This window comes from Cyprinodon variegatus, unplaced genomic scaffold (genome assembly GCF_000732505.1).
Source record: "Cyprinodon variegatus isolate N-32 unplaced genomic scaffold, C_variegatus-1.0 Scaffold208, whole genome shotgun sequence".
Classification (NCBI taxonomy): domain Eukaryota; kingdom Metazoa; phylum Chordata; class Actinopteri; order Cyprinodontiformes; family Cyprinodontidae; genus Cyprinodon; species Cyprinodon variegatus.
In genome coordinates this window covers 954,727-982,395 of record NW_015150661.1, presented here as the reverse complement: position 1 = coordinate 982,395, position 27,669 = coordinate 954,727, and the positions used below count along the sequence as shown (strand labels likewise).

At 35.6% G+C, this 27,669-nt stretch overlaps 3 protein-coding genes across 11 annotated transcripts in view; all 3 read left to right on the top strand.

The window, feature by feature from the left end:
* Positions 1 to 3,183: 3,183 nt before the first annotated feature.
* lsm14b (LSM family member 14B) lies at positions 3,184 to 5,620 on the top strand. Its single transcript, XM_015380129.1, has 8 exons — positions 3,184 to 3,304; positions 3,394 to 3,557; positions 3,636 to 3,762; positions 3,863 to 4,027; positions 4,125 to 4,208; positions 4,289 to 4,447; positions 5,262 to 5,379; positions 5,455 to 5,620. Exons 1-8 carry the CDS (start codon positions 3,184 to 3,186, stop codon positions 5,618 to 5,620), a joined length of 1,104 nt encoding a protein of 367 aa, XP_015235615.1.
* A 3,077-nt stretch (positions 5,621 to 8,697) lies between these two features.
* On the top strand, positions 8,698 to 20,387 carry ss18l1 (synovial sarcoma translocation gene on chromosome 18-like 1). Of its 9 annotated transcripts, none has more exons than XM_015380114.1 (11): positions 8,698 to 8,962; positions 10,256 to 10,332; positions 10,419 to 10,503; positions 10,656 to 10,782; positions 11,586 to 11,801; positions 12,401 to 12,565; positions 14,142 to 14,243; positions 15,031 to 15,084; positions 15,317 to 15,436; positions 16,090 to 16,217; positions 18,099 to 20,387. In XM_015380114.1, exons 1-11 carry the CDS (start codon positions 8,894 to 8,896, stop codon positions 18,123 to 18,125), a joined length of 1,170 nt encoding a protein of 389 aa, XP_015235600.1. In that variant the 5' UTR covers positions 8,698 to 8,893; the 3' UTR covers positions 18,126 to 20,387. The 9 variants fall into 9 exon arrangements, with proteins under 9 accessions (XP_015235600.1, XP_015235599.1, XP_015235597.1 ...); XM_015380113.1 differs by having other exon boundaries at positions 15,031 to 15,114; XM_015380111.1 differs by having other exon boundaries at positions 15,031 to 15,114; positions 15,305 to 15,436.
* Positions 20,388 to 21,952: 1,565 nt separating this feature from the next.
* The window catches only part of mtg2 (mitochondrial ribosome-associated GTPase 2), a 7,834-nt gene continuing 2,117 nt past the window's right edge, over positions 21,953 to 27,669 (top strand). The window contains exons 1-5 of the mRNA XM_015380119.1: positions 21,953 to 22,399; positions 23,814 to 23,961; positions 26,451 to 26,566; positions 26,651 to 26,869; positions 26,967 to 27,105. Coding sequence (XP_015235605.1) covers positions 22,148 to 22,399; positions 23,814 to 23,961; positions 26,451 to 26,566; positions 26,651 to 26,869; positions 26,967 to 27,105 — 874 coding nt within the window. The 5' untranslated portion in view covers positions 21,953 to 22,147. The remainder of the gene's footprint in view (positions 22,400 to 23,813; positions 23,962 to 26,450; positions 26,567 to 26,650; positions 26,870 to 26,966; positions 27,106 to 27,669) is intronic.

Sequence of the window (27,669 nt, the reverse complement as noted above, 5' to 3'; positions counted from 1 at the left end):
TATATATATATATATATATATATATATATATATATACATACACAAACCTGAGTCTCTTTAGATGTGCTGTCTTTGTCATTTGTGATACAGTCTTAGACTTTTATGGAACTTGATGTGAAAATTATGTATTAAAGATTTCTTTCGAGGAGCACTATGTCAGACTTCTTAACTGTGAGCTTTTATTTAGAAGAGTAGGGATTGGAAAGTGGACATAATAAAGTGGAGGTAATAAAACATACAATAGAATAAAAAAGTCTTTGCCCACTTTTTTAAGTGTTTTAGAACACCAAACAATCAAATTAAAATATTAGTCAAAGAAAGCACCAGCCAACACAAAATGCAGTTTTTAAAGGATTATTATATTATTAAGGTAGAAAAGAAATCCAGTCTTATCAAACTCACTTTTTAAAACCTATGTTTATATATAAAATGTACCTTTTTCAAGAGTACTCATGAGCATTAAAGTGATTATTCATTTTCAGTGCTAACTATTTCAATTATTATAAATTACAGTTGTTTTTATAAAACACTAGTAAAACGCTCTCAAGAGGCTGTGGTTTGTTTCAGTAGAAAACATTCAATTTAATTCAGTTTATTTATATACTGTAGCCCCTCTTCACAACACATGTCATATCAAGGCACTTTACAGAGACAATTCAACCAGATCATATAGTCAGACTGGTTCAAAGTCCCTGGGGGCCTGACCTGGGAGGACATAGTTCTTGAATCTATGTCCGAAGGGTCATCTTATATGGCATTAAAGGTTCCTGTAGAACACCATCTTCTCTCCAGTTTCCTAGCATCTTGCTAAAGTGTGCAGCTCTGCATTAAACCAGGGAGCAAGCTTTCTATTTTTTAAGTTTTTCTTTTTAAAAGGGGCTACATTGTCTAAGGCAGTTCGCAGAGAACTAACAACCCTATCAGCAAAATCATCAAACTGTGAAGGGCAATAAACTAAACTTGTTCCCTCTACAGCACTACTCAGTAACACAAAGGAGAGAGAAAGTGAAACAGCTACTTAAAAATGTATAACTGCATTGTCTGATAATGATCTGCTAAAGTGAAACCTTCTTTAGGGGGAGAAGAACTCTGTTAAAGTAATTCTGAAGGTAATTAAAAATGGTCAGAGAAGACAGGGTTGTGAGGAAATACTGTTATTTCTTCACATTCATTGCCATATGTCAGCACAAGGTCCAAAGTCAGAATGGATGTTAAATACCCCCACTATGATGACCCTGTCAGTATTCAACACCAAATCAGATACAAACTCTGAAAACTCATCAAACAATTTCAGAGTAAGGACCTAAGTTACAAAAAGAAGAGGTTTTCTTGCTTTGGAATTTGGATGATGGAAGTTTTCAAAAGAGTTGTAACTTTGGAGTAATCAGTAAGTCAGACTGAAAGGTGTTGCTACTCCCCCTACTGGCTCAGAATTTCTAGGAATGTGAAAATTTAAATAACTATAGGGAGTTGTCTCATTTATGCCTACATAGTGTAATCCTCTTGGTGCAGCCAAGTTTCTGTAAGGCAACATAAATCAATTTGATTATCACATATCAAGTCATTAACTAGCAGACTTTTTGAGGAAAGAAATCTTATGTTAAATACACCACATTTAATCATTTTAACTTTTTCCCCAATTGGAGTTATTTTAATTTTAATTAGATTATCAAAATTTACTCTTTCGGGAATCTTTGCTAATTTATTAGATTTTTTTCATAGACAAGACACTGTCGGGATGGAGTAATGAGTAGGTAACAGTAGAGAAGCTGCAGAGAGATGTGTTAAACTATGACTCTTTTTCCTGGTCTTCACCCTGGGCTGTCTGCATTTTAGAGGACTAATAAATTTGACCAGATTCCTAGAAAGAAGAGCTGAACCATCCAAAGTGGGATTTGATGCCGTCCCTCCGAATCAGACCAGGCTTTCCCCAAAAAGATTGCCAATTATGAATATAGCCTACGTTGTTTTCAGGAAACCGCCTGGACAACCAGCGGTTGAATGACGACATGTCATCACTGATTAGATCAGGGAGGGGACCAGAGAACATTATGGAGTCTGACATTGTTTTGTCAAACTTACACACTAAAGAAACACTAATTTTAGTGACCTCTGATCAGCATAACTGGGTGTCATAGACAGATGGGATTTGATGTTTCCCATTCTGGCCCCCGGCAAACATTTGACTATGGTCCCTGGTGTCGTTATTGCCACGTTTCTGAATATGGAGCTGCCAATTACCAGAGTGGGCTTCCCAGTGGGGGCATCACTGAACAGGGAAATGATTACTCATAGTTAAATTAAAGAGTGACCAACATTGTCTAATTGTGTGTGTTGCCCCTACCTAGCTGAGGCTTTTATCAGTTCCGACCTATGAAGGACCTATGTGACATAGTGTTTGCACAAACTATCTAGTATTTCTCCACTAACTACCTTCTATAGCTCAAACAGCAGGTAGCTCAATCTAAGTAGACAGTATTATTTCAATATACTAAAGCGACTTTGTGATGCTCTGAAAAATACAGGAACAAAAAGTAAACAGGGTGACCACAGGCAATGTTATCTAATGTCCTGTCCTTTCCATCTAACCACCAAAAGTATTTATCCACTTTGGAGACTGGCTAGAAAAACTAAGTTAATTTATACATTTTTCTTAGCTTTTTAAAAATAATGTTTTTAAATTGCAACTAGACACCATAATCTTATTTACAGTACATTGTCAGCTACATATGACGTAACCTAAAACTATGATATACATACATGTTTGTTTATTATTATCTGATTTTATTGCTTCAAATATTCCATTAATTGCATTGACATCACAGCTTTTATGTCTTACATAAAAAGGGGAGTTTTGAACACTATTCAAGGGATAAGTACCCAAACAAATTGAATCTACGAAATATTGTTGAATGAAAACGGCTGTCCTCACTGTGAAAGGTACTCCTCCCACTCCTCATTGCATTGACTTCCAACCAGGTCATTCTCCGGCTGCCTGTAAAGGAATGCACCCACTGAGGTGGTGCTGTGATTGCCGTGGTACAAACAGGTGAATTAAATTCAATCAGCTGGTGTGTTCCCAATACACCTCCAAATGCTTATAAGGTGTCTAAGAAAAATCTGAGTAGTGTGTTGTGAGTCAGTAAAACAACTTGGAGCATCTGTCTTAAATGTTATTCAGCCATGGCTTCTACAAAGCCATATATTGGCTGTAAAATAGGGTTGCTTTCAAAGGCTCAAAATCGTTATGAAGGGATTTTATACACAATAGATAAAAATAACTCCACTATTGTGCTGGCAAAAGGTGAGTATAATATATTACGTGACAAGATGTGTCAGTAATACTCTGAGGCTTTGAGAGATTGAGAGAAAAAAAAAAACTTTTGTGAACAGTAAAGTGTTTTGGAACTGAGGGACGTCCTACTGACAGACCAACACCACCCAAAGATGATGTCTATGAGTACATCACTTTCCGAGGAAGTGACATCAAGGATATTACTTTGTGCGAATCCCCAATGTGTCACCATGGCCTACCACCAGACCCAGCAATCATTCAAGTACAGTAGGAAAAACTTGCATCATTCAATTCCATGTCAAGATTGTGAAAAAAATTTTTTATTTTACTTATTTTTCAGTCATCCAGTTCAAGCTCTGGCATCTACACAAATTTTGGCCCTTTTAGCCCAGTAAGGATGCCCATCTGTAATCCACTTTCTGCAAGCTCCTTTCTTAGCCAACAGTATGCTGCTGCTCTTGGCGTGGGCAAGTATTCCTGCAATTTCATGTGATGTAAATTAACCTTAAACACAACCCAGGTGTTTGATTGTTTTTTTTGTTTGTCAAATAGGGCCTGTACTTCCAGATCTGCATTTTAGACGGGGTCCCATGGTAGAGAAGGCTGTTCAAACAATCAAAGTGGAAGGGCAGAGAAGGGGTTTGATTGCCTCACAGGACAGGCAGTGGAATAGAAGGCCCCCGAGGACCAGGAGAGAAAATTCCCAGCCTCAAAGAGAGCCTGGGCCTACCAGTAAGTATCTGGTGATACTTCAGCTACATTAAAACAAATGGCCTGAATTTCTAAATTATCTGTTCAATTGTGCAAGATTTTTATTTCCCCCCCCAAGGCAGTTCTGGTTCTGGTGTGAGCTCTAATCGTCAGGGTTCACAGCGGCAAAACGTTGACCGTCCACCACCCAGAAGAAAACAAGGTAAATTTAAGATCTGAAAGGTGAAAACTTTAATGTTCTGTACAGGATTAATATCATGCATTTCATTGAAATGTTCTTAGCTCCTCAAAGACGTCGGAGCAGTGGTAGAGCGCAGCTGATGGTGGCTAATGTTCCATCTCCTATACTGAAGTTTGATACAGACTTTGACTTTGATTCCGCCAATGCACAGTTCATTAAAGAAGTTGAGAGGGAGGTGCAAGAAAGAAGAAATCTAAAGGGTGGGTTTCTGTGGCTGTTTATATTTCTTAACTTGTTGGAATGGTGTAAGGTCAATTTCCCATAAATATGCTACTATGTGGGGGAGTAAAAGGCATTTGTGGGAAGTAGTCCACTGATCCCCAATGGGTCCACTGATCCCCAATGGGTTGGGTGCAGGAATAGGGCTAGAGTGTGGAGTTGGGTATGTATTGTTACTGGTAAGGGTCTGGACCAGAGATAAACTGATACATTGGCCAACCAATGTATTTTTTTGTTTTGCGTGTATTTTATTTTATTTTATTTTTTAAATAAATGCTTGGGCTTATACATAGATGCATTAGGCAGCCACGCCTTAAGAGCTTGTGGATTGCATTTACTGTCACTCAATTTAAAATCTTGTTTTGGAATAAATTGAGACTTGTTCAAAAGTATTGGCACCAACTATGAAGGATCTGTTTGACTTTTTAATGCATCAGTTGATCTCAAGTCTGGATTAGGGCCTAAAAATAAATGCAAAGTTTCTGTTAGGACATTTTTTGTGTTTTTTTTTTTTTTTTTTCTTTAAGTTTAGAATGACTTTGCTGCTCCAAAGAAAATCATTTATATAGATATATGTAGATAGTCATTCAGGAATTATCAAGCCACATTTGTCAAGAGGTGCATGTATGTTTTTGGACTTCTGGTAAAATTAGATTCTTTTTGCTGAATACACTAGAACCCATAAGTAATTTTCAAAGATTAAACAAATGATGACACAAGCAGACCGTATTAATCAATGTTGGTCCACTTGATCGCTTCTATCTGCTTCCGTAATTTTCTTGTTCTTTGATTCAGATATTGAGAATGCAAAAGAGAGGATGTGCTCAGCAGAGTATGAGGACTTCGGACCAAAGTGCTACTATGACAAAGCAAAGTCTTTTTTTGACAATGTGTCTTCGGATACTGGGCTTAGGTAAACTGTTCTTAGAAAATGAGACCTTTTTCAGTCTTCAGTAAAGATTTTGGAGTTTACCTCTTGTTCCCCAAATTTCAGATTATCATGGGCAGAAGAACGAAAGCGCAATTTGGAGACTTTTGGGGTCACTGGTCGATTCTTGAGAGGCCAAGGCTTTAGAGGTAGATTTACAAGGAGCAGAGGACGAGGAGCTGCTCAAATTCTCCCTTCAGAAAGGATCCACCAAAGAAGACTGTGAAGACCTGGAATATGAGTTTGTGTGTTTTTTTTCTTTTTTGTAGAAAATATAGATGAAGACAGTTTAAGGCTCTTCATTTCAATTTAATTGGTTTTGTCCAGTGGTTTAACTGGTTTTGAAATATTTTGCTCTTTAATTTCAAAATCCTGTAAATCTACAGTTAAAATAAACTTAAATATGTATTTAAAATCTTGAGGTGCCTTATTTCCAACATTGATGCTTTGATTTAATTGTTGCTACTGAGCCTACTTTATTACATCTCATTGTCATGGTTGCTGTTGTATGCAAGATTGTGTGGATGTTTTGAAGTGGGAATGGCCTGCTCCACCTCTTATAGCCTATAGCAGGCTATTGTGGCATCATCAGAACATATTTGGAAGCGTTTTGCTGTATTGCACATCCTTAAGTTTAGCTTGCAAGGAAGTCTAGAATCTAATAGCAAAGGTGATGGTCTACTGTCTCAGCATTTTGTGTTGGTTGGTATTGAGGGCACTGGAGGAAATTAATGCTTGTGGTGGTCTCCAGGTGAAAGATCAAGGAGATTGCTGAACGCAAGGTCTGCGGCTTGTTGTTGTAACAATTTAATGTAATTTTGCATTAAAATCATTCTGCAGGTTATACCAAGTGGTTCTCAGTTATTGTGAATTAAAAAGCTTATTTTTAACACAAATGGCCAACATTTAGTAACTCCATGTCAGCGCTCTAATTAAAAGCTTGCAAAACCCATCTCCCTGTGATGTCGGAGAGCACTTTTGGTGCCAGCACAATGTTTTGTAATGGAGATGGATGGAAACATTAATGGTGGTTCCAGACCATGTTTGAAATTGCTTTGTGTGGCTGGACTGTCGGCCAGTTCAAGCTCAGGAGAGGGAAGTGAGGAATATGAAGGCATCCAGTTTAAATCTACAGGTTCTGACTCTGAACCTATTAAAACCTTGAACTTTATTGATCTAACATTGGGGAAATTTACTTCTGCATTTAACCTATTCCCTTGGGGAGCAGTGGGCTGCTATTGTTGCACCTGGGAAGTAGTGTGGGGTTAAGGGCCTTGCTCAGAGACCAGAGTGGCAGTCTGTGGGAGAGGGGCTTGAATTCAGAACCTCTGGATTCCAAGCTCAATGCCCTATTCAGTAGGCCCCCATGCCTCATCAACTAACATCTATTACAGGAAGCAAAGCAACGTTATTGCCACAAAGCAGAAACCTAACAGCTTTGGAACAGCACCAATCTATGATCAAAGCTCCACATCAATCTTTTTATTTTATTTTTCCTACCTCAACATCTCTGCTTGGATGTGGAAGCACTGGGAGCGACATTAGCAAGTTAACAGTGTCTGGCTCACTTAACATTTTACTGAAAAACAAGTCTTTCAATGAGGGAACAAAATTAAACATACTCAAATGTTTCAAGCGCTCATTTTCTGTCCATCACTGAGAAGCGCTATAGTGTCCTCTGGTAGTGTTTTTATGGAAACTTGTGTGGATATCTTTCAAATTATTACATAGATCACTGTTTTGGTCTACAAAAAAATACTAGAAAAGGTCTACCATGTCATAAACACTAACAGTCTTAATCAGGTCGGATGCCTTTCTCAGTTTTCTCCCTACTTAAATGGCTAAGTTGGGAGGAAATATGAGGTTAAGTGAAAACTTGAGGAACTGAATGCTAAATTATCTGTATGCTATTATATATTCATATTGTATTCATGTACAGTAGATTGTTTATTTTTAGACTTAGACCATTTTTATTGTAATTTTGTATACAAAACGAAATGTGGTTTTGTACAGCTTTCAGACAGTGGATGAGCAGCAGCTTAGCAGCAAAACATTAAAATTTTCATTTCATAAATTGCCGTGATCAAATAACATTGTGCAGAAACACATTGATATGGAAGTTCAGAGCATTTCAATGCAAATATATACAGGGCAAATATGCAGTGTTTTCGTTTGGTAGTATGATCTGTGTGATGCAGAGTCTGTGACTTAATTTTGAGTTTTTTTTCAGCAGCCTGACAGCAGTAGGGAAGAAGCTGATGCAGAAATGCAAGACTGTAATGAGTTAAATGTACCTTTCTGAGATTTAAATATGTTGCAATGCATCTTAACAGTTTTTAACACCCCTTTGTCAAAAGGTATTTCATATCAATAAAAAATGTGATTTGAAAGCAAACAAAACAAGAGACTTGCTGGCAGCAGTAATACACTCATGTGGAATATTCAAGACATAAAATTTTTTTATACATTAATAATTACTTGAGAACAAACACTGTTAATTATGCACATCAATGTAAGAATATTAAAGACGATAAGTACAGAATTCATGCTCTTTTCAGAACTAGATTTTATGTTATGGGGTAGAGAGAAAAAGATGTGGTTCTGCGAGTCATCTAGGACTCTTCAGTGAAATCATAGATAACTATTTTAGTAAAAACATATTTAATAATCAATTTATGTAGATATAAGTACTTGCCAATATCAATTTTATGCATAGTGATTATTGATAAAGGTGGGTAAGTAATGACGATGGAAAAGATGTTCGACCCAGAACTCTAACCTGAAAGAATTGTTTTCACTATAACTTTAATCTAGAAAGCACGGATGTTGAAATATATGCGTCTATTTGTTAAGAAAGGCTGTAGGAAGTATAGTTAGTCTTTATTTAGCGAATATGGAAGTTGTGCTCAATAATTTTCCTGTTGGAACAGTGCAGATTGACCCTGAGGTTCTGGCACCTATCCACTTTCGGACCCCCCTCAGTGTATATTGGTTAATGCCTGGCCACCCTTATAAAAATTTTCCTCTGTAGCCGTGTTAAAAAAAAAAACCCTTCATGTTTAAGTACAATCAAAATATACATAACATATCTCTTAAAAAAACAGCTAAAAGCAACTTTCAGTTAAGGTCTTTGGTGTGAAGGTAGAGAGCGCATGTCGCTCAGCATATGAATCAAAGGATGCTCCATCCACTCCAGCATCAGGACCAGAATATGGGTTGTACCAACGAAGGAGGGGGAGCGATCTTCCCCGGACCTTATGTTCTACACCTTGTTCTTATCTAAACTCGAAGGATAAACAAGGGTTTCAGCAAAGTGTTTTCATTTCAGACAAATGATGAGCTTTAAAATGTGCCTCAAATGCTAAATTCAATCATAGTTTTGCCAACCCCTCCCCCTTTTTTATTCTAGTTGTGAAGAAACCAAGTAACCAAATAGAAGGCTGCGCTCTAGATAACAAATAATATAAAAAAGGAGCGCCTTTATTTCCCTTATGACAAAATGTCAGTGGCGTTTTCTTCAGCGCGTCCCAGGAGTAAAAGCGAGGTGACGCAACAAGCCATCCAGAAGGTAAAATAAAGAGACAAAACAATATTATTTTATCACTGTGCGTAAGGGTGTGAGAGGTAACCTCAGAGGAAGTAGAGCCTGAGGTGAATATCAAAATAATCGCAGCTGGTAGCGCGGCTGTATGTTGGTGTCCTCTGAAGATGCGATCCAAACAAAGCGCTCAGCGGGAGCTCTGCTCTGCTCATCATGAACACCTGCTGTTCTTTCAGCGCTGGGATTCTGAATTTAGCTTCAGCTATACAGCAAATAATGTGGTCAAATTCCCAGAGTTTGATAGGATGGAACTCATCTGCTGCTACTAGACTTTGCTCTTAGAGTTTAAGTTGGACAAAAACCTGGTACAATAAGAGAGTATCTGGAGAGCAGCATAAACAAAGCTGTTTATCCTTAACAGAAACAACGCAGCTTAGTGCTAAGTGTTGATAAATATCCCCAAATTTGTTCAGCTTAAATGAAAAAACGACCCCCCCCCCCCCCCCAAAGAAAATTAAGATAAAAAAATCTATGAGAATCCAAGGAGACCCTATTTACATATAATACAATTTCAACACATCATCTTAAAGGCTCTTTAATTTAATTGAACTTTATTGATCTCATATTGGATAAATTTACCTCTGCATTTAACCTGTACCCTTAGGGAACAGTGGGTCTGATTAATTTGCTGTCATAGGATCTTCTTATTCTTATAAAAAAAAATATAAAGGTTAATATATTAAGGCAATTCAGTTTTAACCAGACATTAAACAGGTTTGTTTCCCACAGATTTATATAGTTCTAGGGGAAATCAGTGGATTGCATGATTATGACTTGCAGGTATCAGTGTGCTACAACTATACAATCACCTAGAAGATTTCCTGACTTTGCTCAAATGCAGGGGTCCAAACAGAGTGCTATATCAGACAGTATTTGTTGAAAGTTAATTTAATGGAAAAATATTGTTAAAAGTAGCAGCACTACTCCGTTATTTTGTCAGATTGCAGCCGGTGTTTCATCTAAACAGGCTCATAAGGAAACTAGGAGGAAGGAAATAGTTTAAATAAATAAATAAGCACAAGCTTTAGTCTTTTTATCTAATTATTTTGCTCCCGAGAAAGGAAGTGACAGGGTGGGATTTACTATAGAATCTTTATCTTGGATAGAAATAAACACAGATAACCACTAAGCCCCAGTGGCATCCACTGGTTGAAAAACAGAGAGGTTAATGTGCAAAGAAAGAGGCAAAGCCATTAGTGTTCAACTTTTCAAGCGCTTTAATTGCTAAATATGGTTTGAGGTTGTTTATGTCTCCTGCAGATGTTGGATGAAAATCATCATTTAATACAATGTATAATGGATTGCCAAAGCAAAGGGAAGACAGTTGAGTGCACACAGTAAGTGATCTTTGTTGTTGTTTTTAAATAAGTGAAAAACCTTCCGGAAGATCATGCAAATTTCAGCAGAATTTCAACTTTTCCAGGTATCAGCAGATCCTGCACAGGAATCTTGTTTACTTGGCCACAATAGCTGATTCTAATCAGAACATGCAGTCACTACTACCGGCTGTAAGTTTGTCTGTCATGTAGTTTCCAGGGGCATGCAGCAGAGTTGATCAATCCTATAGTGCACCAATAATGCACCAATCCATAAGTCAACAACTTCATGACGAAGGGAAAAAAAGCAGTGAAATTAATTATGCAACATTTCTTATTTGTAGCCTCCTAGTTCCAATATGTCCATGGATCCTGGAAGAATGAGCCAGAGTGGGGGACATGCTTCAAGCAACCTCAATGACAACATGGGACCACTGCCCCCGTACATGATACAGGGCCAACTGAGTAACGGTTGGTGACAAGTGTGGATATTACAGTAAAATGTTGTTCCTTGCAGCAGTTCCACTAAAATACTCAGATGTGGCAAACTACCACACCAGTTTTTAATCAGCCCTTTGCCTGTTTTGTATTAGAGATGCCTAGATCCTTTACCTGGATCAGAGATCTGCTCCGATATTGACTAATTAGCTGAATCAGATATCGGTATTTGATATCGATCTGATATACTTGAGATGGAACCGTCATTTCTTTCTTTTTGCTTTTTATTTGTTAAATGATATAAAGTATATTTATATCTGTTTTAATTTGATACCTTTTTATAAAACCAATTTTTATGTCACTAAGGCCTTTATTCTCATGGCAAAATATATGGTCCATTCATTCAACAGCTGAACTGGATCTGTCAGATATCGGCCGATACGCTCAGCTCAGGTATCGGTATCTGATTGGATTGGAAAAAAGTGGATCAGTTCATCTCTTTTTGTATTCATCTCAGCTTGACGGTGCTGCAGGTTGCCACTTCCTGTCTCTATGTGGGCTTATCTCTAATCTGAATCCTTGCAGACTTCTTTTGGAATCTGAATCCTTGCAGCTTTAGGCCTATTCTGATTATCATTTTTTTTTTTTTTTGCAACAATATCAATGTCTGCTTTTGTTTTTCATTTTTCCATATTTTTTTACACTGAACTACACTTAATATTCTATACCTGCCTGAACTTTCTTTTGTGATGAACTGAATGTGGAACTCTGATGTTACAGCATGGCGTCTTATGAAAACATACACCTGCCTCTTCCCAATGTGTGTGTGTCGTTAGGCCCCAGCCATGCCCTCATGCAGTCAGGTCACATGCAGTCAGCTATTACTTCCGCCAGCAGCAACACTAGCTCAGTGTCCAACTACAGCCCTGCCACACCCTCCTCTCAGGGTAGCTTGATCCAGGACCCCTGGTCTGGTTATGGATCCTCTTCCTCTTCCACGCCTTCATCTTCCTCCTTCCCCCGCAGCAACCTCAACACACACTCTAGCCAAGGTGAGCCAGGAATAACACAATGCACTCATTGGTCTGTAATTTAACAGGGTAGGATTAGGGTTAGAGTATAGCACATGATTTTAGCATTAACTTTACTGCCTCTGTTGGTTTAAGGGTAATATTTTTGACTTTCATAAGTACCAACACATATAAATAAATAAATATGTGTTCTTGTTTAAGACACTTCTGCATAGCTTATGCTCCCTCCACACTGAGTTCATCACAGATGTATTCTGCTTTCCTAATTTATTTTTGCTTTATGTCTATGCAGTCCTGTTCCTTTGTTACTTAGACTAAGATCCAGCCCTCCTTTCTCCAAATGTGTTTCTATTTTTACTCAATTTCTGCTTATAACCTAGCTTCCACATCTCTGTTTTCATGTATACCTCTGCACACAAAAACATGTCTCCAAAGAGATTCTACTTTTATGACAACTGCTTTGGACCCTCTCTGTCCTTCCCTGTGTTTGGCATGCAATGGAAGACAAAAATGTTTATTTCTGCTTTTAGATCACTAGAAAAAAAATGAATACTATGTTATGAATATTAATTTCTGGACAGACTTTAATGTTTGAGATTATTCCCTCACTACATTCCCAGTCTCCATGATGCACCAACAATCTGCTCCTCCACAACACTCCTCAGCCAATTCAGGGAGGCGGCACTATCAGGGACATCAATCGATGAGTATGATGGGACAGACCAACCAGGGAAATAACACAATACCTCAGAGACCCATGGGGCCCTACCGGCCCTCCCAGCAAGGTAAGTGGGCTTATGTTAAAGAGATAAATATATGTATATGTATATGTGTATATGTATATATGTATATATGTATATGTATATGTGTATATGTGTATATGTATATGTGTATATGTATATATATATATAAACTCACCAATTTCTAAGAAAATAATGCAAAATGTGCCAGTTGAAGGTTGAAAACATAAAGTAACCCCTCAGTGCTCTAAATGATCACTTCAGAGGTTTAAAAACAGCAAATGGTGTGTTTTCTACATCTTCAAAAATCTTTCCTCGCTGTATCTGCTTATCAGATAAGGGAAAACCTACAGCATATTGCAGCTTTGTTTGGCTCAAAGCATCCTTTTGAAATGTGTGGCCAATAAGCTCATATTCTAAAACAAACATATAACTCTTTTATGTAGATAGGATTGGATGAAAAGCAGTTTCATCATCATATTTGATCTTTATAGGGCAAGTTACACTTGCTGAATTTCTTATTGAAAAACTTTGTTAGTTTTCTAAATATATTTAGGCAAGTGTTCGTTTCTTGTTATTAGATCGACATTAATTTTTAATCAAGATATTCATATTTTTTGAATGTGACAAATGTTTTAAGGTCTTGTCCTGAATTTCAATAACACTATTGGCTTGAAATTTTGATTTTCAAAGTATTTTACTGAATGCCCTATAAAGGCTTAAAAAAGGGCAAGAAAACTTAAATAAACCCAGTTTGCTATATTTTCCAATGCTTTATTTTGTTTTCAAAGTAACAGTTTGCTTGATCACAACAACTTTGTCCCTTAAATTAAACATACAGCGCTCCATCATTACAATAATGAGAAGTTAACCTGAACCTGAACAAACTGAGCAGACTGAGAGAGGAGCTCACAGACTTATTTACTTGTATGAGTGACACCATTAGAGATATTCTCTAGTAACACATTTTTTTCAACTGCATCAGCATGTCATCAATTCAACCACTGCTCCTGTGATCTCTTGTCAAGTGTTTACTAGTAGTAGACATTCATGAAACAAACATTTAAGGCAGACAGGTTATTTGCACAGACTCTCATATACTCCAGCATCCTTTTATCCATGCATGATTAAGCATGCATGTGTGTTGTTTATTAGTTAATCTTTGCAGCTCTTATTCTTTCACTGATTGAATAGTGGGCTCTTGCAAGGTTTGAGAATCTTCTGAAAATCTTGCTTGTAGCTCAATGGAAATATGTTTTTGTGGTTGAATTGATCAGACATGTGCTTTAATTAGGATAATTTGATCTGCATTGGTTTCTTTTTTTTGTTAGTTTGCTGTTTCCTTGATGGGTAAAACATAAATGGGATCTTTTGTTTCTGCACACCACCAAATAAAAAGGGAATCACCTCAGAAAAAGTGTAGACCGAGGTTAATGTCAAACAAATGGAAAAACCTTTGCATTGAGTTTCATTTTCCTAGCTAATAATGGAAAGTTTAACTTAATAAAATGCAAATATAAGTAGAAAAGGAACAATTTACCTTTATTAGCAATCTTAGAGGTTATCTCAGTGGCCTATTAGCCTGAAGGTTTTAATAAGGCCTGTTTCGCCTATTTTACAGGATCTGCACAACACTACATGGGACAGGAAGAGTTCTACGGAGAGCAGTATGGACACACTCAGAACTCCACCGAGCTCACAAACCAGCAGTATTACACTGATGGTAAAAATTTAATAACCTAATGTCTAAAGCACATAAAACACCCAACTACATGCCACGCGCTTCCAGTAAAATTCAACAAACCTTAGACAATTTTGTAAAGTAGCATGTCTGTGTCCATACTGATATTCCAGCTGTGGTGTGTCACAAATTTCAATATTTAACCATTCCCATGTTATATGACACAGTTAAAGAAGTGTCAACTCTGCACTATATTTTGCTGTTCATATTAGAAATGAGATCCCTTCAAAAATATCAATGGTCAAATTTGCCATGATTGAAATATTTCTTGCTGAATTATTTTTCATCAATGTCCAAATTCATAGTTTAATCTAATTTGATGAAATACATATATTGATAAGTACTGTAACTTGATTTATAGTTTATAAAATGTTTTCATTATTTATCAAATTTATTTTTATAAAATATAATATAGAAATGACTAGATAACATTTTTCAATAATTAAATATGTCAGATATTATTTTAGTACTTATTTTGTTGTTTCACTGTATTTCAGAGTGAAGTCAGATGATGTTGCAAAAACAGATTTTCTGCATTTTGTTTGGCTTATCGTTAGTCTTAGGAAGAAATTATATGTGACAAATTTTCCAATTTTTTAAACTCTGGTACCTTTGCCCATTGAGAGATTCCTTTTTGCTTCTCATTTGTTTTTTTATATTTGTTATGTGGTTTGATTTAGAATAGTAAAATTATTATTTTCTGTGTACCTGCAGCTTGTGTTAGACTGAGTAGATTTGACATGTGCTGAATCATGTTTTCCACACACAGATTATTCATATCATCACTCTTCATACGGTGAACAAGGTTACGAGAGGTCGTTTGGTGAGTCTTCACAGCACTACTATGAAGGAGGTAACCTTAAATCAAACTTTTTTAATTTTTCAAAAGATTTTAATAATTATTATGATTATTTGAAACTCCCTTTGAAGAGTAATACATAATACATAATGATGTATATAAGATGCATTTGAACAGATATTATGTTAATTGATGCAAAGTTATGATGCAATCGGTTTTAAAGACTAAAAATAGTTCATTGCAGCTGCCCTTACAGGTAACTCTCAGTACAGCCAACAGCAGGGCTCATATCAACAGAGCACTGGTCAGCAGCCGGCTTTCAGTCAAGAGCAGTACTCCTCTCAGCAGGGCTACAGCGGGCAGCCACAAGGATATGGTGAGCATTTTTATACTATGTCAAAAGCTGTATCTAAGTATTTTGTCTGTAGCTGAGGAAGGCCAGCTCTGTGATTGGATGCCCTCTGGACTCGTTTCTGTTGGACAACGTTTCCCACCCCATGCATGAAGCTGTTGCTGAACTGGAGAGCTCCTTTAGTGACAGATTGCTGCACCCTAAATGCACCAGGGAGCGTTATCACAGATTTATAACCAATGTTGTTCCCAGTGACCTCGATAAGTTTTTACATTGATGCTGATTTTTGCAGTTTTTCTTTTAGTTAGTTAAATAAAATACTTCTGTCATTTCTTTTTTTTTTTATCTTTAGTATTGCTGCAATTTTTTTAAATATCCATTACTTTAAACATGTCTGCTGTTATTAATTTTATTTTTATTCTCCTAAAACAGAGTGTTTATATAGTAAAAACATTGTAGAGTACAATACTCTATTTGTTTTGTTTATTTTCCTTTCTGTTATTTTATACACTTTTCTAAGGTGCACATTGTGTGACCTCTTCTACTATAACCTTTGCTGCTGTAAACACCACAATTTTCCCAATTGTGGGACAATGAAGGGATTCTACATTCTATTCTAAAACATAAACACAGGTCCCCAAAATGAAAATGTTTAATAAGCCTAATCTCCATTACAGGTCCTAGCCAGGGAGGACCATCCCAGTTTTCCCAGTATCAGCAGAGTCAGAACCAACAGTATGGATCTTATCATTCTTCCCAAGGAGGACCTGCAGGACAAACCCAAAGGTCTTTCACCTATGAACAGGTAACAAGTAAAAAAACCTTTAAAAAAAAAAAATATATATATATATATATATTGCTTTGCTAAAACTATTCCCCACCAATCTAACTTCTTGAACTGAGGTGTTTTTTTTAAATCACTTCCACTTCCTCTGTGTTGACAGTCCATCACTTAGGAATGCAGACTGCTATTATAAAAATCTTTTTTAGCAGATGGGTTGCTCTCTAAGAGAATTTCTGTGTGGTTTCTCTATAGGAAGGTGCCTGTATAAACAGCATTTTATGTCATCATGCATTTTCTGACTAAATATTCCACTGTCATTTGTAAGAAATATTACAACAAAGGGAATGGAAAAGACCAAATCATAGAGTTGGGCCAGCACGTGTTGAGATTATTACTGCTCTGAAGTTGCCAACATTAAGAAAAGTAAATGGCTGTGGAGAAACAAACTTGATAAAGCCTTAAAATTAGCTCGAAAGCATTGTGTAGAGCATCTTATTGCATGGATTCTCATCACTGAGAGGCCGTATCTGAAGCTTACTGCATTCCCAATTATAAGAAATGCATTGAATGCTATAGTGTTTAGTATGCCTCCAATGGATGTTATTTTAAGTTGTCGACAGTATTATAATCACATCACAACAAGATGAGGACAGGTAAAACAGAGCAGAATTATTTACAGTGTGTTTTTGTGGAGCAGTGACTGCTGTACTGGAGAGTATTTCTATAAGTGAGTAGTCAAGTCCTGGATAATACTGTGAGAGTCGGATCAAATGCAACATGAGTGTTTAGACTGCAGATGCTTTGAAAACTATTGGATAGGTATCAGATTTAGTACCACATATAGAACTGGCGCAAGTCTTATTCTGGAGGTGAAAAGATTGGAATTTGGCCATTCTGCTATGAAAAAGTTGGACAAGAGTCACATATGCAACAAAAAAAACCTTATTAGTTACCACAGCGTTTTATTTACCTCAGGGGCCAATAAGTATTTGGAATTGAATTGAGCTTATGTTTAAGTATAAACCCTGCCAAAATGTAAAAAAGCAATGCCCATATAGAGTAGTGGTCAGGATGCAGCTTATATTGGAGACTGGAAGCCAGGCCAGCTTGACCTACATCAATAATGTGGGATAAACTGGCTCAATAATGCTCACAAAAACACACCTTTTTTTTGTTGTTGTCGTTAAATATTAAGTTCCTTCTTTTTCTTGTAACACTATTGTGTATCTTAATGGCACTTTATTGTATAGAAATATTCCTATCTTGAGACATTTACATGTAGTTTTATCTACAGTAAATCTGGACTGCCACAAATGTTTGGACATGTAAAGAAAGAAAAAAAAAAGCCCAGTGGATTGTCATGTCAAATGTCGCATCAGTAATAGTTTTAAAGATTCTCATGTGACTTAATGCAGAGTCTAACCATCTTTGAAGATAATTCACTCAACCTGACAGGCTGAAAGCTTACAGTAGCAACAGAAAGTACAGAAAATCAATACAAGCTTTATATATATATATATATATTTTTTTTTTTTCATTTGACCTCTAATTGAATATGTTAATACATTTTTCAGTATTGGAGGTACTCATATATTTGTTATGGTTTATACCCATGAGTGAGTCAATTTGTTATTGTTTTTGTCTGACACAATAGCACACTATACATTTTGAATGCAAAATATGGAGGAGTTTCCCAGACTAAGTTTGCACAAAGTATATTTTACAAACTGAAAATGACATAATGCTTAATAAAATGCTTTTCTTTATGGTTAGATGCAATTGACATGAGTTTTAGTTATAATTAAGATATTTTATTTTTGGCATTTTATTGTAAAAAGACAACACTAATACCCTCCTCCAAAAACTTTCGATATTTATTATATCTTTTCTCCCTTATTTCAGGGTCAGTATGGAAATTTGCAGCAATGAGGCAACACACTGTTTTCAAGTCTAGGAAACATTCATCTATACATGCTTCAACAATAATCTCCTCAACATATGGAAAGGAAGATCTCTCTGGACCCGACCTATTATCTTATGCTGATCAAGATAAGCTGATTTATCAAACACCACGTTTTCCTTCACGCCATAATATTTTTAAAGCGTAGCAGAATAAAGAAAACGGTACTTGTGACTCATGGAATCTCACGGAATTGGAACAGTTATTTTGGTTTATACATCTGACAGGTAAATAAGTATGAAAAAGATGCCATTCCTTGTTTTTATATTTATTTTTTATTTCAAAGCCCTGCAGATTTTCCTGTTAGTTAGGGAAATTAGTTGTATTCACTTTCTAAATATGTCATAGACCCAATAGGGAAATTGCTGGTTATGATTTTTTAACTGTCTCATTGTTGGTTATAAGTTTGGTGGTTTTATATTCAGCATCAAATTTTAGTGGCATTGCTCAGCTTACCTAAGCATATTGTAGAGATGGACCAAGAAACTGGAAATTGTCAATTAAATTTGTATCAACTTCAGCTTAAACAGCTTTAAATTATGAAAGGGCCCGCCAGAAGTTTTAAAATCTGTTTTTTTTTTGGACTGTAACCATAAGAAAATACTTAATGATTTCCAGTATCAATATAAATGCTCACAAATAAGGGTTGATGAAAGCACAGAAATGTTTGATATTTTACAGTTAACTGTATTTAGTAAAAGATGACGAAAAATGTCTTAATAAGAGAGTGACACTAAAGAGAGTTAAAAGTAGGGCTAAGTATGGGAAAGGTGCTCTATGTTACCCTGCTGGTGGTTCAACCTCTGTCTGTTATGGAAAGTGTTGGATTTGATTTTGTCATCAATCATTTTGAAAAATGATAGGTAATGCATGGATCTTTATTCTGTAGTATGTAAACAGAGATTACTTTTTAAGTAATCCTATAAACATGCTAATCTCTAAGATGCTAAAGACTGTTTGTCATTTGTAAAGATATTATTTAATTATTAATGTATTAGTAAAATGCCAACATAACCTCTGCTCCTAATGAAAAAAAATCTACAAATTAAATTGTTTTATTTAGTTAAATTAATTTAGTTAATTTGTTTTTTACACGCTGCTATAGTATCTTGTTTTATTACTGTTCTTAAACAGGAATTCTTTTTAGTTGAAAAACTTATCTGCAGGTCAAAGCTTAACATTCTTATCTATTCAGTTTTTAGTTATATGCAGTTAAGTGGATGCTAGTCAGTACTTAACTTTGGATTTAAATGTTTTGTGACTTTGTCTGCACTTTTATTACTATTTTGTAGCAACAGTGAACATATTGTCTAATATTTTGTAATGTAAAACACAATACAGTTTTTATTTAGAAGTGATCCTGAAAGCCAAAGTAACCCAAGAAATGTAGCACTGATGTGTTCTTAATCTTCGCTTTTGTAGGTGCAACACGCTTATTTATGTTATGCATTCTTCTACTAATAAATGTACAATTCAGTTTATTTCTACTGAAAGCACAGTAAAAGCTAAATGTATTGTTTCAACTTCTTTAGGTCTTGATCCTTTGCAAACATGCGGTGCACATCTTGCATAATTAATTCTTCCATCCATCCATCCATCCATCCATCCATCCATCCATCCATCCATCCATCAGCTTAATGCATAATGATTGTTATTAATTTATGTTTTGTGAAACATAAAGATGAAGAACAGACATTAACCGTACAGTATTTTTTATAAACAAGGTGGTTGTCTGGGATCCAACTCCTCAGTGTTCTGCTAAAATGTATCTTACCTCAAAAAACCTGAAAACGGAACAGTTGCAGTTGTTTTTGCAGTACTAATCTATAAGCTGACTGTCAAACAGTCAGTTATTTTTGAACCACCCAACACTGACAATCCGATTCTCCTCTATGCTGTAACAAGTTTATTTCCTTGTTTCGATTTACTGTGAATGAAACAATTAAGAGATTTTTCTTATTCGTCTGTACTTTGTGTTTTTACCTGTGCCTGTAAACAGAACCTCCCTGAGGGGATTGTGTGGGTGTATGTGTATGTTTGCTACGTGGTGTTGTAGATACAATATGCATTTTGCAGAAGGAATGAGTCTAATTGGATGTATGTCATTTAAATGTGGATATCCTATACCTGTCTGATGTAAGACTTTTTCGTTTAAAGTTTGAATCTTATGTCTTTTATTACTATTTGCTATATTAAAATGAATTGATAATCCTTTTTATGTATATTTTTTTAATTTTTTTAAAAACAACCACAAATTGCATACCGGTAGTTTTGTTTTATAGTTATTAATAATAAATACACTTGGTTCAGTGTCGTATTAGGCAGTATTTCAGTTTACATTCATACATAATGCGAACCTTTCCTAGTAAAAAAAAGGTTATTTCTGTATATTTTGTTTTTTATTAAATGCACTTTTAAAGACATGTTACATTTTGTGAAGAAAAATCACGTTGAATAAATTACAATACCACTTTTCATTTTTTGGGATCTACATCCTAGAATTTGACTCTATTTTATTTTTACATATTTTAAAAAGTTCTCAAAATGTTCATAAACATTATATATTTTTTCTTCATCTTCAGAATGTGTAATGTTTATTACTTAGTCTTCTAATTAGGAAACTATTAATATTTCAATGAATGACAGATAATGGCCTCTAAAATGGATATAATAGTTTACCAAACTTTAGAAACAGTCTTATTCCACAATAGTAATTTTTTTTCTTTTTGTCTTTTTTTTTTTTTGCATTTTAATCTGTTAAACATTTAAGAAAAGTGTTTTTCCCCATTATTGTTTGAAGCCTGAAATAACATCCTTATGCAGCTAGAATGAGGATTGTGTCCAGATTGTTTTGGTTCAACTATCTCAGAGATAAGGGGCTTGAAAATCAGTAGGATCTTTTTAAAACCTGAATGAAGAATTTTCCTTATGCACATGTGGCATGATGTCAAATTGAGTCTCAGAGATAAAGCGACACAGAGGAGGCTCCAACTCTATCAAACTCAAATTAAGCCTGAGCACCCTGTGTAAGATTTGGTTGTGAGCATTGTTTATATGATCATTTGTTCTTTTTTTACTTTACTGTACATTGTTTACTGTACTGTACTTTGGTTTCTCTGTCAAATTTATTTTAGGGTTGCCAAAGGCATGTTTGTTTGTCCACACCAACCTCCTGTAGGGATAAAATCTAACTCTAATATCAAGCCTCTGAATCCAAAATGAGGAACCATCAAACTATTAAATCAGTCTTAGATTACTTTTCAGGCATAATAGATACTGTATGTTTAGACTTTCCCTATGAAGAGTCAGAGCAGGAAAATGGGAGCCTTTTATTCTCAGAGAAGTTAAACATTGGGAGCTGAAAGGTCAAAATGGTCATGGCATAAATTGAATCATATTTCAAACCATTTTTCATGTGAAATTCTAGTAAAATATATTGCATTTTTGCATTTAGCTTGAAATGTTCTAAGGATTAATGAAGTCATTTTTAATGTCCAGAAGTGAAAAATAGAAAAAAAAAAAATGCAGATTTGTTACATTAACAAACTCTAATACGATCAGTAAGAACAAAATAAAGATACAGAGGTTTGTAAAGGGAATTAATACAGTTTTAGGATAAAAAGACCGTTTAAGGAACATACTTATATAACTGGGATCATTTCTGCATAGGAACCACGCCTGTAGTTACAGATAGAGCCAGAAGGAGGCAGTAATGCCTCTGATTGACATCAAAATGTAAAACCCGAAGCTATTTAAGCAAGAAGAAGAAGGAATTGTGTCCCTTCGCAGGTTCCGTAGTTGCAGTAAAGTGTCAAAATGTGTGAATTAACACATCAAAACATTTCCAAGACGTTGTCCACCTCCTGAATCTACTAGATGGTGTCTCCTGTGACGTAATTTAAAAAAAAATACTTCAGCTTCTGTTTTGTTTTTCGATCGTATCACAGATTAGTTGTTTAAAGGCTCAATGTGACATTTATCAATCCACTGAATGGTAAAAGGCACGATGTTGGCACTGTTATGGAGGGGTAGAAAGGCCTGTTGGAGCTTCGCTGACACTATTTGGAGATGCGGTTCAGGACAGGAGATGGGTCAGAGAACCTGCAGTTTGCTCAGGGAAAGTTTTCCTCCGGCGATGCAGAGGCGAACAGCGGGCGGATTCAGAGGGGTCTGCACCTCCACAGCACTCCACGGGAAAAGCCGTGGAAATCCAAAGAAGAAGAATATGTCTGAAAAGGAGCTGGTATGTGTTTGATCTGTGCTGCAGCTGGCAGCAGTGTTCTACATCATTTACCCATGCAGTAATATTTGCTAACAAAGCTTCACTTGAAACAATTTCTTACATAATAGAATAGGGTAGAATAGAATAGAAAAGAATAGAATAGAATAAAAAGAATAGAATGGGGTAGAACAAAATAGAAAATAATATAAAAGAACAGGATAGAATAGAATAGAAAAGAATAGAATAGAAAAGAATAGACTAGAATATAAAAGAATAGAATATGGTAGAATAGAAAATAATAGACTAGAAAAGAAAATAATAGAATAAGAAAAGAAAATAATTGAACAGACAATTCCTTTATTGTCCCTCAATGGGGAAATCAAATGTGGATCTTAGTAAAGTGTATAAGAATAACATAATAGTGAAGAGTTCAAAAGATACACAGTAAAATACTGTACTGTAAAGTGTTTTAACAATATACTAACTAATATAACACTTTGCACCTGGAGAATAAATAACCAAAATACAGCTATGGATATTTTTACAGTAATGGATATTTGAAAATAGCTGCAAACTCAGAGATGAGCAGAATGACAGCAGCATGTTAATTAACTGACTAAGACAGAAATTGTGCAAAGTCAGCATGAATGGAACAACTTATTTAGGTTGTTTGGAACAGTGAAGGTTACAGAGTCTTATAGCTGGTGGGAGGAAGGATCTGTGATAACGCTCCCTGTTGCATTTAAGGTGCAGCAGTCTGTCGCTGAAGGAGCTCTCTAGTTCAGCAACAGCTTCATTTATGGGGTGGAAATCATTATCCAACAGAGATGTTAATTTAGTTAGAATCCTTTTGTTTCTCACTTCCTACACTGAGTCCAGAGAGCATCCAATTACAGAGCTGGCCTTCCTGATCACCTTATCCAGCCTTTCTCTCAGCTATAGATAAGCCACTGCTCCAACAGAAAGCTCTATAGAAGATGGCTGATGCCACAACAGAGTCATAGAAGCTCTCTAGGAGCGCCCCCTGCGCTCCAGAAGACCTCAGTCTCCTCAGCAGGAAGAGTCTGTTAGGGCTTTGAATCCTGAGATTGTGAGTTCCCCGGGCGCCGCACAATGGCAGCCAACTGCTCCCCAAGGGGATTGGTTAAATGCAGAGAAGTAATTTCCCTCTGGGATTAGAGTATATGTATATGTGTGTATATATATATATATAGATATATATATAGATATATTCCATTGTGCAAAGTGTTACTTAAAATTCAGTGTACATCTTGAATCCTAAACTTGATTTCAAATTTTTAATACTTGCGGTAAAAATATGAAATAATATTGAAACAAAAGTGCAATAAAAAAAAAAAAGCATGTCTTGTTCATCTATTTCTATACAGAATAGATTATTTGTTTTTATTTGAGTCTTTCCATCCTTCACCCACAGACCCGGCACTTTGTGGACCACCGACGTGTAAAGCTAGTTGCTGGATCAGGGGGTAAAGGTGCCTGCAGCTTCCACAGTGAGCCTCGGAAGGAATGGGGTGGCCCAGATGGAGGAAACGGAGGTGATGGAGGAAGCATTATCATAAAGGGTAAGTCATTCATACCTCTTGTCTGTTGCAGTGCTCATATTTTAATATAACTACCTAGTTAGATATAAGATAATAGAATGTATTGATCATAACATTTGTAGAATGTTATTTCCCTGAAAGCACTCACACGAGCAGCTTCTGACATTTCCCCTGGTTTAGGTGCAGCTTTATATGGGCTTAAAATGTGACAATTATAGCCTATTTTTGGATGCGTTGGTGTTTGGAGGCTCTTAAAGTTCACTATCCAGCTGATTTTTTACACCTTATGAACAAGTCCCACTTTGTTTCATGGGATTTGTTTTTTAATCTTTTAAAAAGGTGTTCGACCCTGTTCTTTGTTCTCATCTGATTTCCACATTTTTCCTACAAATCCTCCTTCTATTATTTTTTGTTCTATTATTTATTTGAACATGTGGCTTTGTAACACTGGCTTTTTGTAGCTTACCGTCATTGACTCACTGCTGGATATCAGTCAGTCACTGACAGATGCCAAACTATGACCAATGAACACATTTAAAGGAGCAGGAGCATAGTACTTAATGTGTATAATCCTTTAGAAATTGATTTAAATTTCACGTTCAATCATTTTAAGGGGGAAAATAAATAAATAAATAAATGGAGCTTATTTAGACCTCGCAAAGCTCAGATTTTTTTAGGCATTTTGGGGGGTTCATTGGCAAAAGTAAACAGAAATGGGAACAGAAACAAATGCTTAGATTTTAGCCCTATGGTTAATGTAAAGTCACATTTGGTTAATAAGAATATTATATTGTAATAATAAAATCAATTTATGTCAGTAGCTTTAATTTAGCAAGTAAAACAGATTATGAATAATAAATACACATAGTTGAATGTTTTTAATCCTTGATGATTTCTGTTAATTGTGATGATTTTCTTACAGCTGATCAAAAAACTGTATTTAAGATTAGAAAATTTTCTCAGAGCTATAAAGGAATATTTTAAAAGAAGTATTGACTAAATAAAATATGTTTTAATGCTTAAGGGGTGTTATTTTATTAACTTACTTTAAATCTGATAAGCAGGCCTCATTGCAAAGCATATTCTTATTTATTAACTACAAGTGTAAATGAGTAAAATATTAATTAGATAAAAAAACATTAAGTAAATATTTAAAATTCATAAACTTTACAATAATACCCTAATTTCTTTACACGCTTCTGTAGATTTGCTCAGATTTGCTATCGAATTTTCCTGTGGCTGTTCATTACTGGTTGAATGTTTAGGTGCGTTTCCCAAATACTGTGAAAACTTTAAATGAAAGAAGGCTTTTTACTGCATTGTTAACCAGTTTCTTCAATAGAAGTGACTCATTCAAGAAAGCAGCATGTGCCACTTTAATAACCCTTTATAGGGCAAGTTACAATTTTAGATCACTTGCATTCTCCCTACAATTATTGTTACCAGTCTATCACTGTTATCTGTCATGTCCCGCACTTTATGTTAGTCTGTAAATGTCAGTCTTGTATATTTCTAGAGAGAAAACGTAATTTAATTTCCCTTGTATGTCTTGTGCATATGAAGAAAGTGACAATAAAAGCTGACTTGACTTGACTTGACAAACGGAGTCCCCTCCTTACCTCAGTGAGATCTAGAAGCACAAGATCTATATCCAGCCATTCAGCAAATATACTGCTACATGGCTGTACATCTTATTTTGGCATCTGACCAATTAGATGGTCCCTTGAAAGATATATTACCTACTGTAAATTAAGTTGGAAAAAAGGTAAAAGTTAATAAGTCAAGAAAAAAAAGGTAAAAAGTTAATTAAAAAGTAAAAAGTTCATTAAAAAGTCAAGGAAAAAAGGTAAAAAGCTAATTAAAAAGTCAGGAAAAAAGGTAAAAAATTAATTAAAAAGGTAAAAAGTCCAGGAAAAGGCAAAAAGCTAATTAAAAAGTCAAAATAGGTAAAAAGCTATTTAAAAAGTAAAAAAAAATGGTAAAAATCTAATTAAACATTTTAAAAAGTAAAGTTAAAAAGTTAATAAGCCTAGTTATCAATTAGATGTAGGTTTATAAACAAAAAAAATCTAAGTGCCAGTATCAGCATTAGTGCCTGTAAGGTTATATTGTACCAATAAAAACATGTTTCTTTGTGTTTTTCATGAATTTCTTATTGAAGCACTTATTTTTGTTATTATTCTTAATACATTCGGGCAAGTTGGTGTTTCTTGTTATTACATTGCCATTCATTTTTGCCATCAAAATGTTTCAAAGGTAATAAGGTCTTGTCCTGGATTCCAATAACACTATTGGCTTGAAATGTGGATTTACAAAGGATTTCATTGAGTGCCCTATAAAGATTTTTCCTGCTGTATTTTATATCATGTCAACATTCTTTGATTTGACAGAATCACTTAAATATAAATAACAAATATAATTTCAAAGCTTTCACAANAATATAAATAACAAATATAATTTCAAAGCTTTCACAAACTCATCAACTCTGGATTTGCTTCTTGTGCTTTCAGCTGACCGGTTTGTGAAATCATTGGCTCAAGTGATTCCAGTGTATAAAGCAGAGGATGGGCAGTCTGGGAGCAGCAAGAACTGTTATGGTCGGAATGGAAGCGCAACCTACATTTCTGTGAGTCAGTGGTATTTATTAGAAGCTGCTTTTTGATCAGTTTCTGACCTTTTTTAACCTCTCCTGTTTTGTTCCCTCCTAAAGGTACCAGTAGGAACTGTGGTAAAGGAGCAGGGTGCAACTGTAATTGACCTGACGCAGCACGGCCAGGAGTATTTAGCAGTGTTTGGAGGAGCTGGTGGGAAGGGGAATCGTTTCTTTCTCTCAAATGAGAATCGGGCACCTATGATGGCAACCGCGGGCATGGCGGGGCAGGAGCGTATTATTCAGCTGGAGCTACGAACCATGGCTCATGCAGGACTGGTGGGAAGACGATTGGAGACATTTCAGACATTGAGTTTCAGCTCTGCTATGTTGACCTGCTTATCAAACTTTGGCTTTTTCTTCATATATTTTTTAGGTGGGCTTTCCAAATGCTGGCAAATCATCACTGTTAAGAGCTATTTCCAATGCCAGGCCTGCTGTGGCCTCCTACCCCTTCACAACACTCAATCCACATGTTGGAATCGTTGAATACAGGGATCACGAGCAAGTTGCTGGTACTCTTTTTTTTTTTTTCTTCAAAAAAGCACTAATTTAAAAAAGCAAACACTATTTAAAATAAATTCTGAAACATTTTTCAGAACGGATCATATGTTGGTTTAAAAATTACCATCTATACTCCCACTAGTTCGCCGGCGCACCGTTTTCTATATTTACATCAAACACAGCAGTACGCTTTAAACTTTTACCAATATAGACCTGTTATACATCTTTAGAAAGCTTAGATTCTCCAAAATCTAACTGCCAAATTAATTTTATGGAAACCATGAGCAGCAAAGCACATTTAATACAGAAGTAGCTGCAATGTAAATCAGAATTTTTTAAATAAAGTTTTGGCTTCCTACCTTTAATGCGTTCCTGAGGCCGTATTAAAAATCCAATCTTAGATTGTTTGTATTCCATTTGTCCGTAAGGGTCCACAGATAAAATGTAATCCAGCATATTCATAATAAAACATTCCGTGATGAGAAAATCGCCACATAAAGTCCGTTTTGGAGCATGAGAAAAGTTCGATCCGTAAAGGTAATCCTAACCGTCTAATACTAATTACACAGATATTT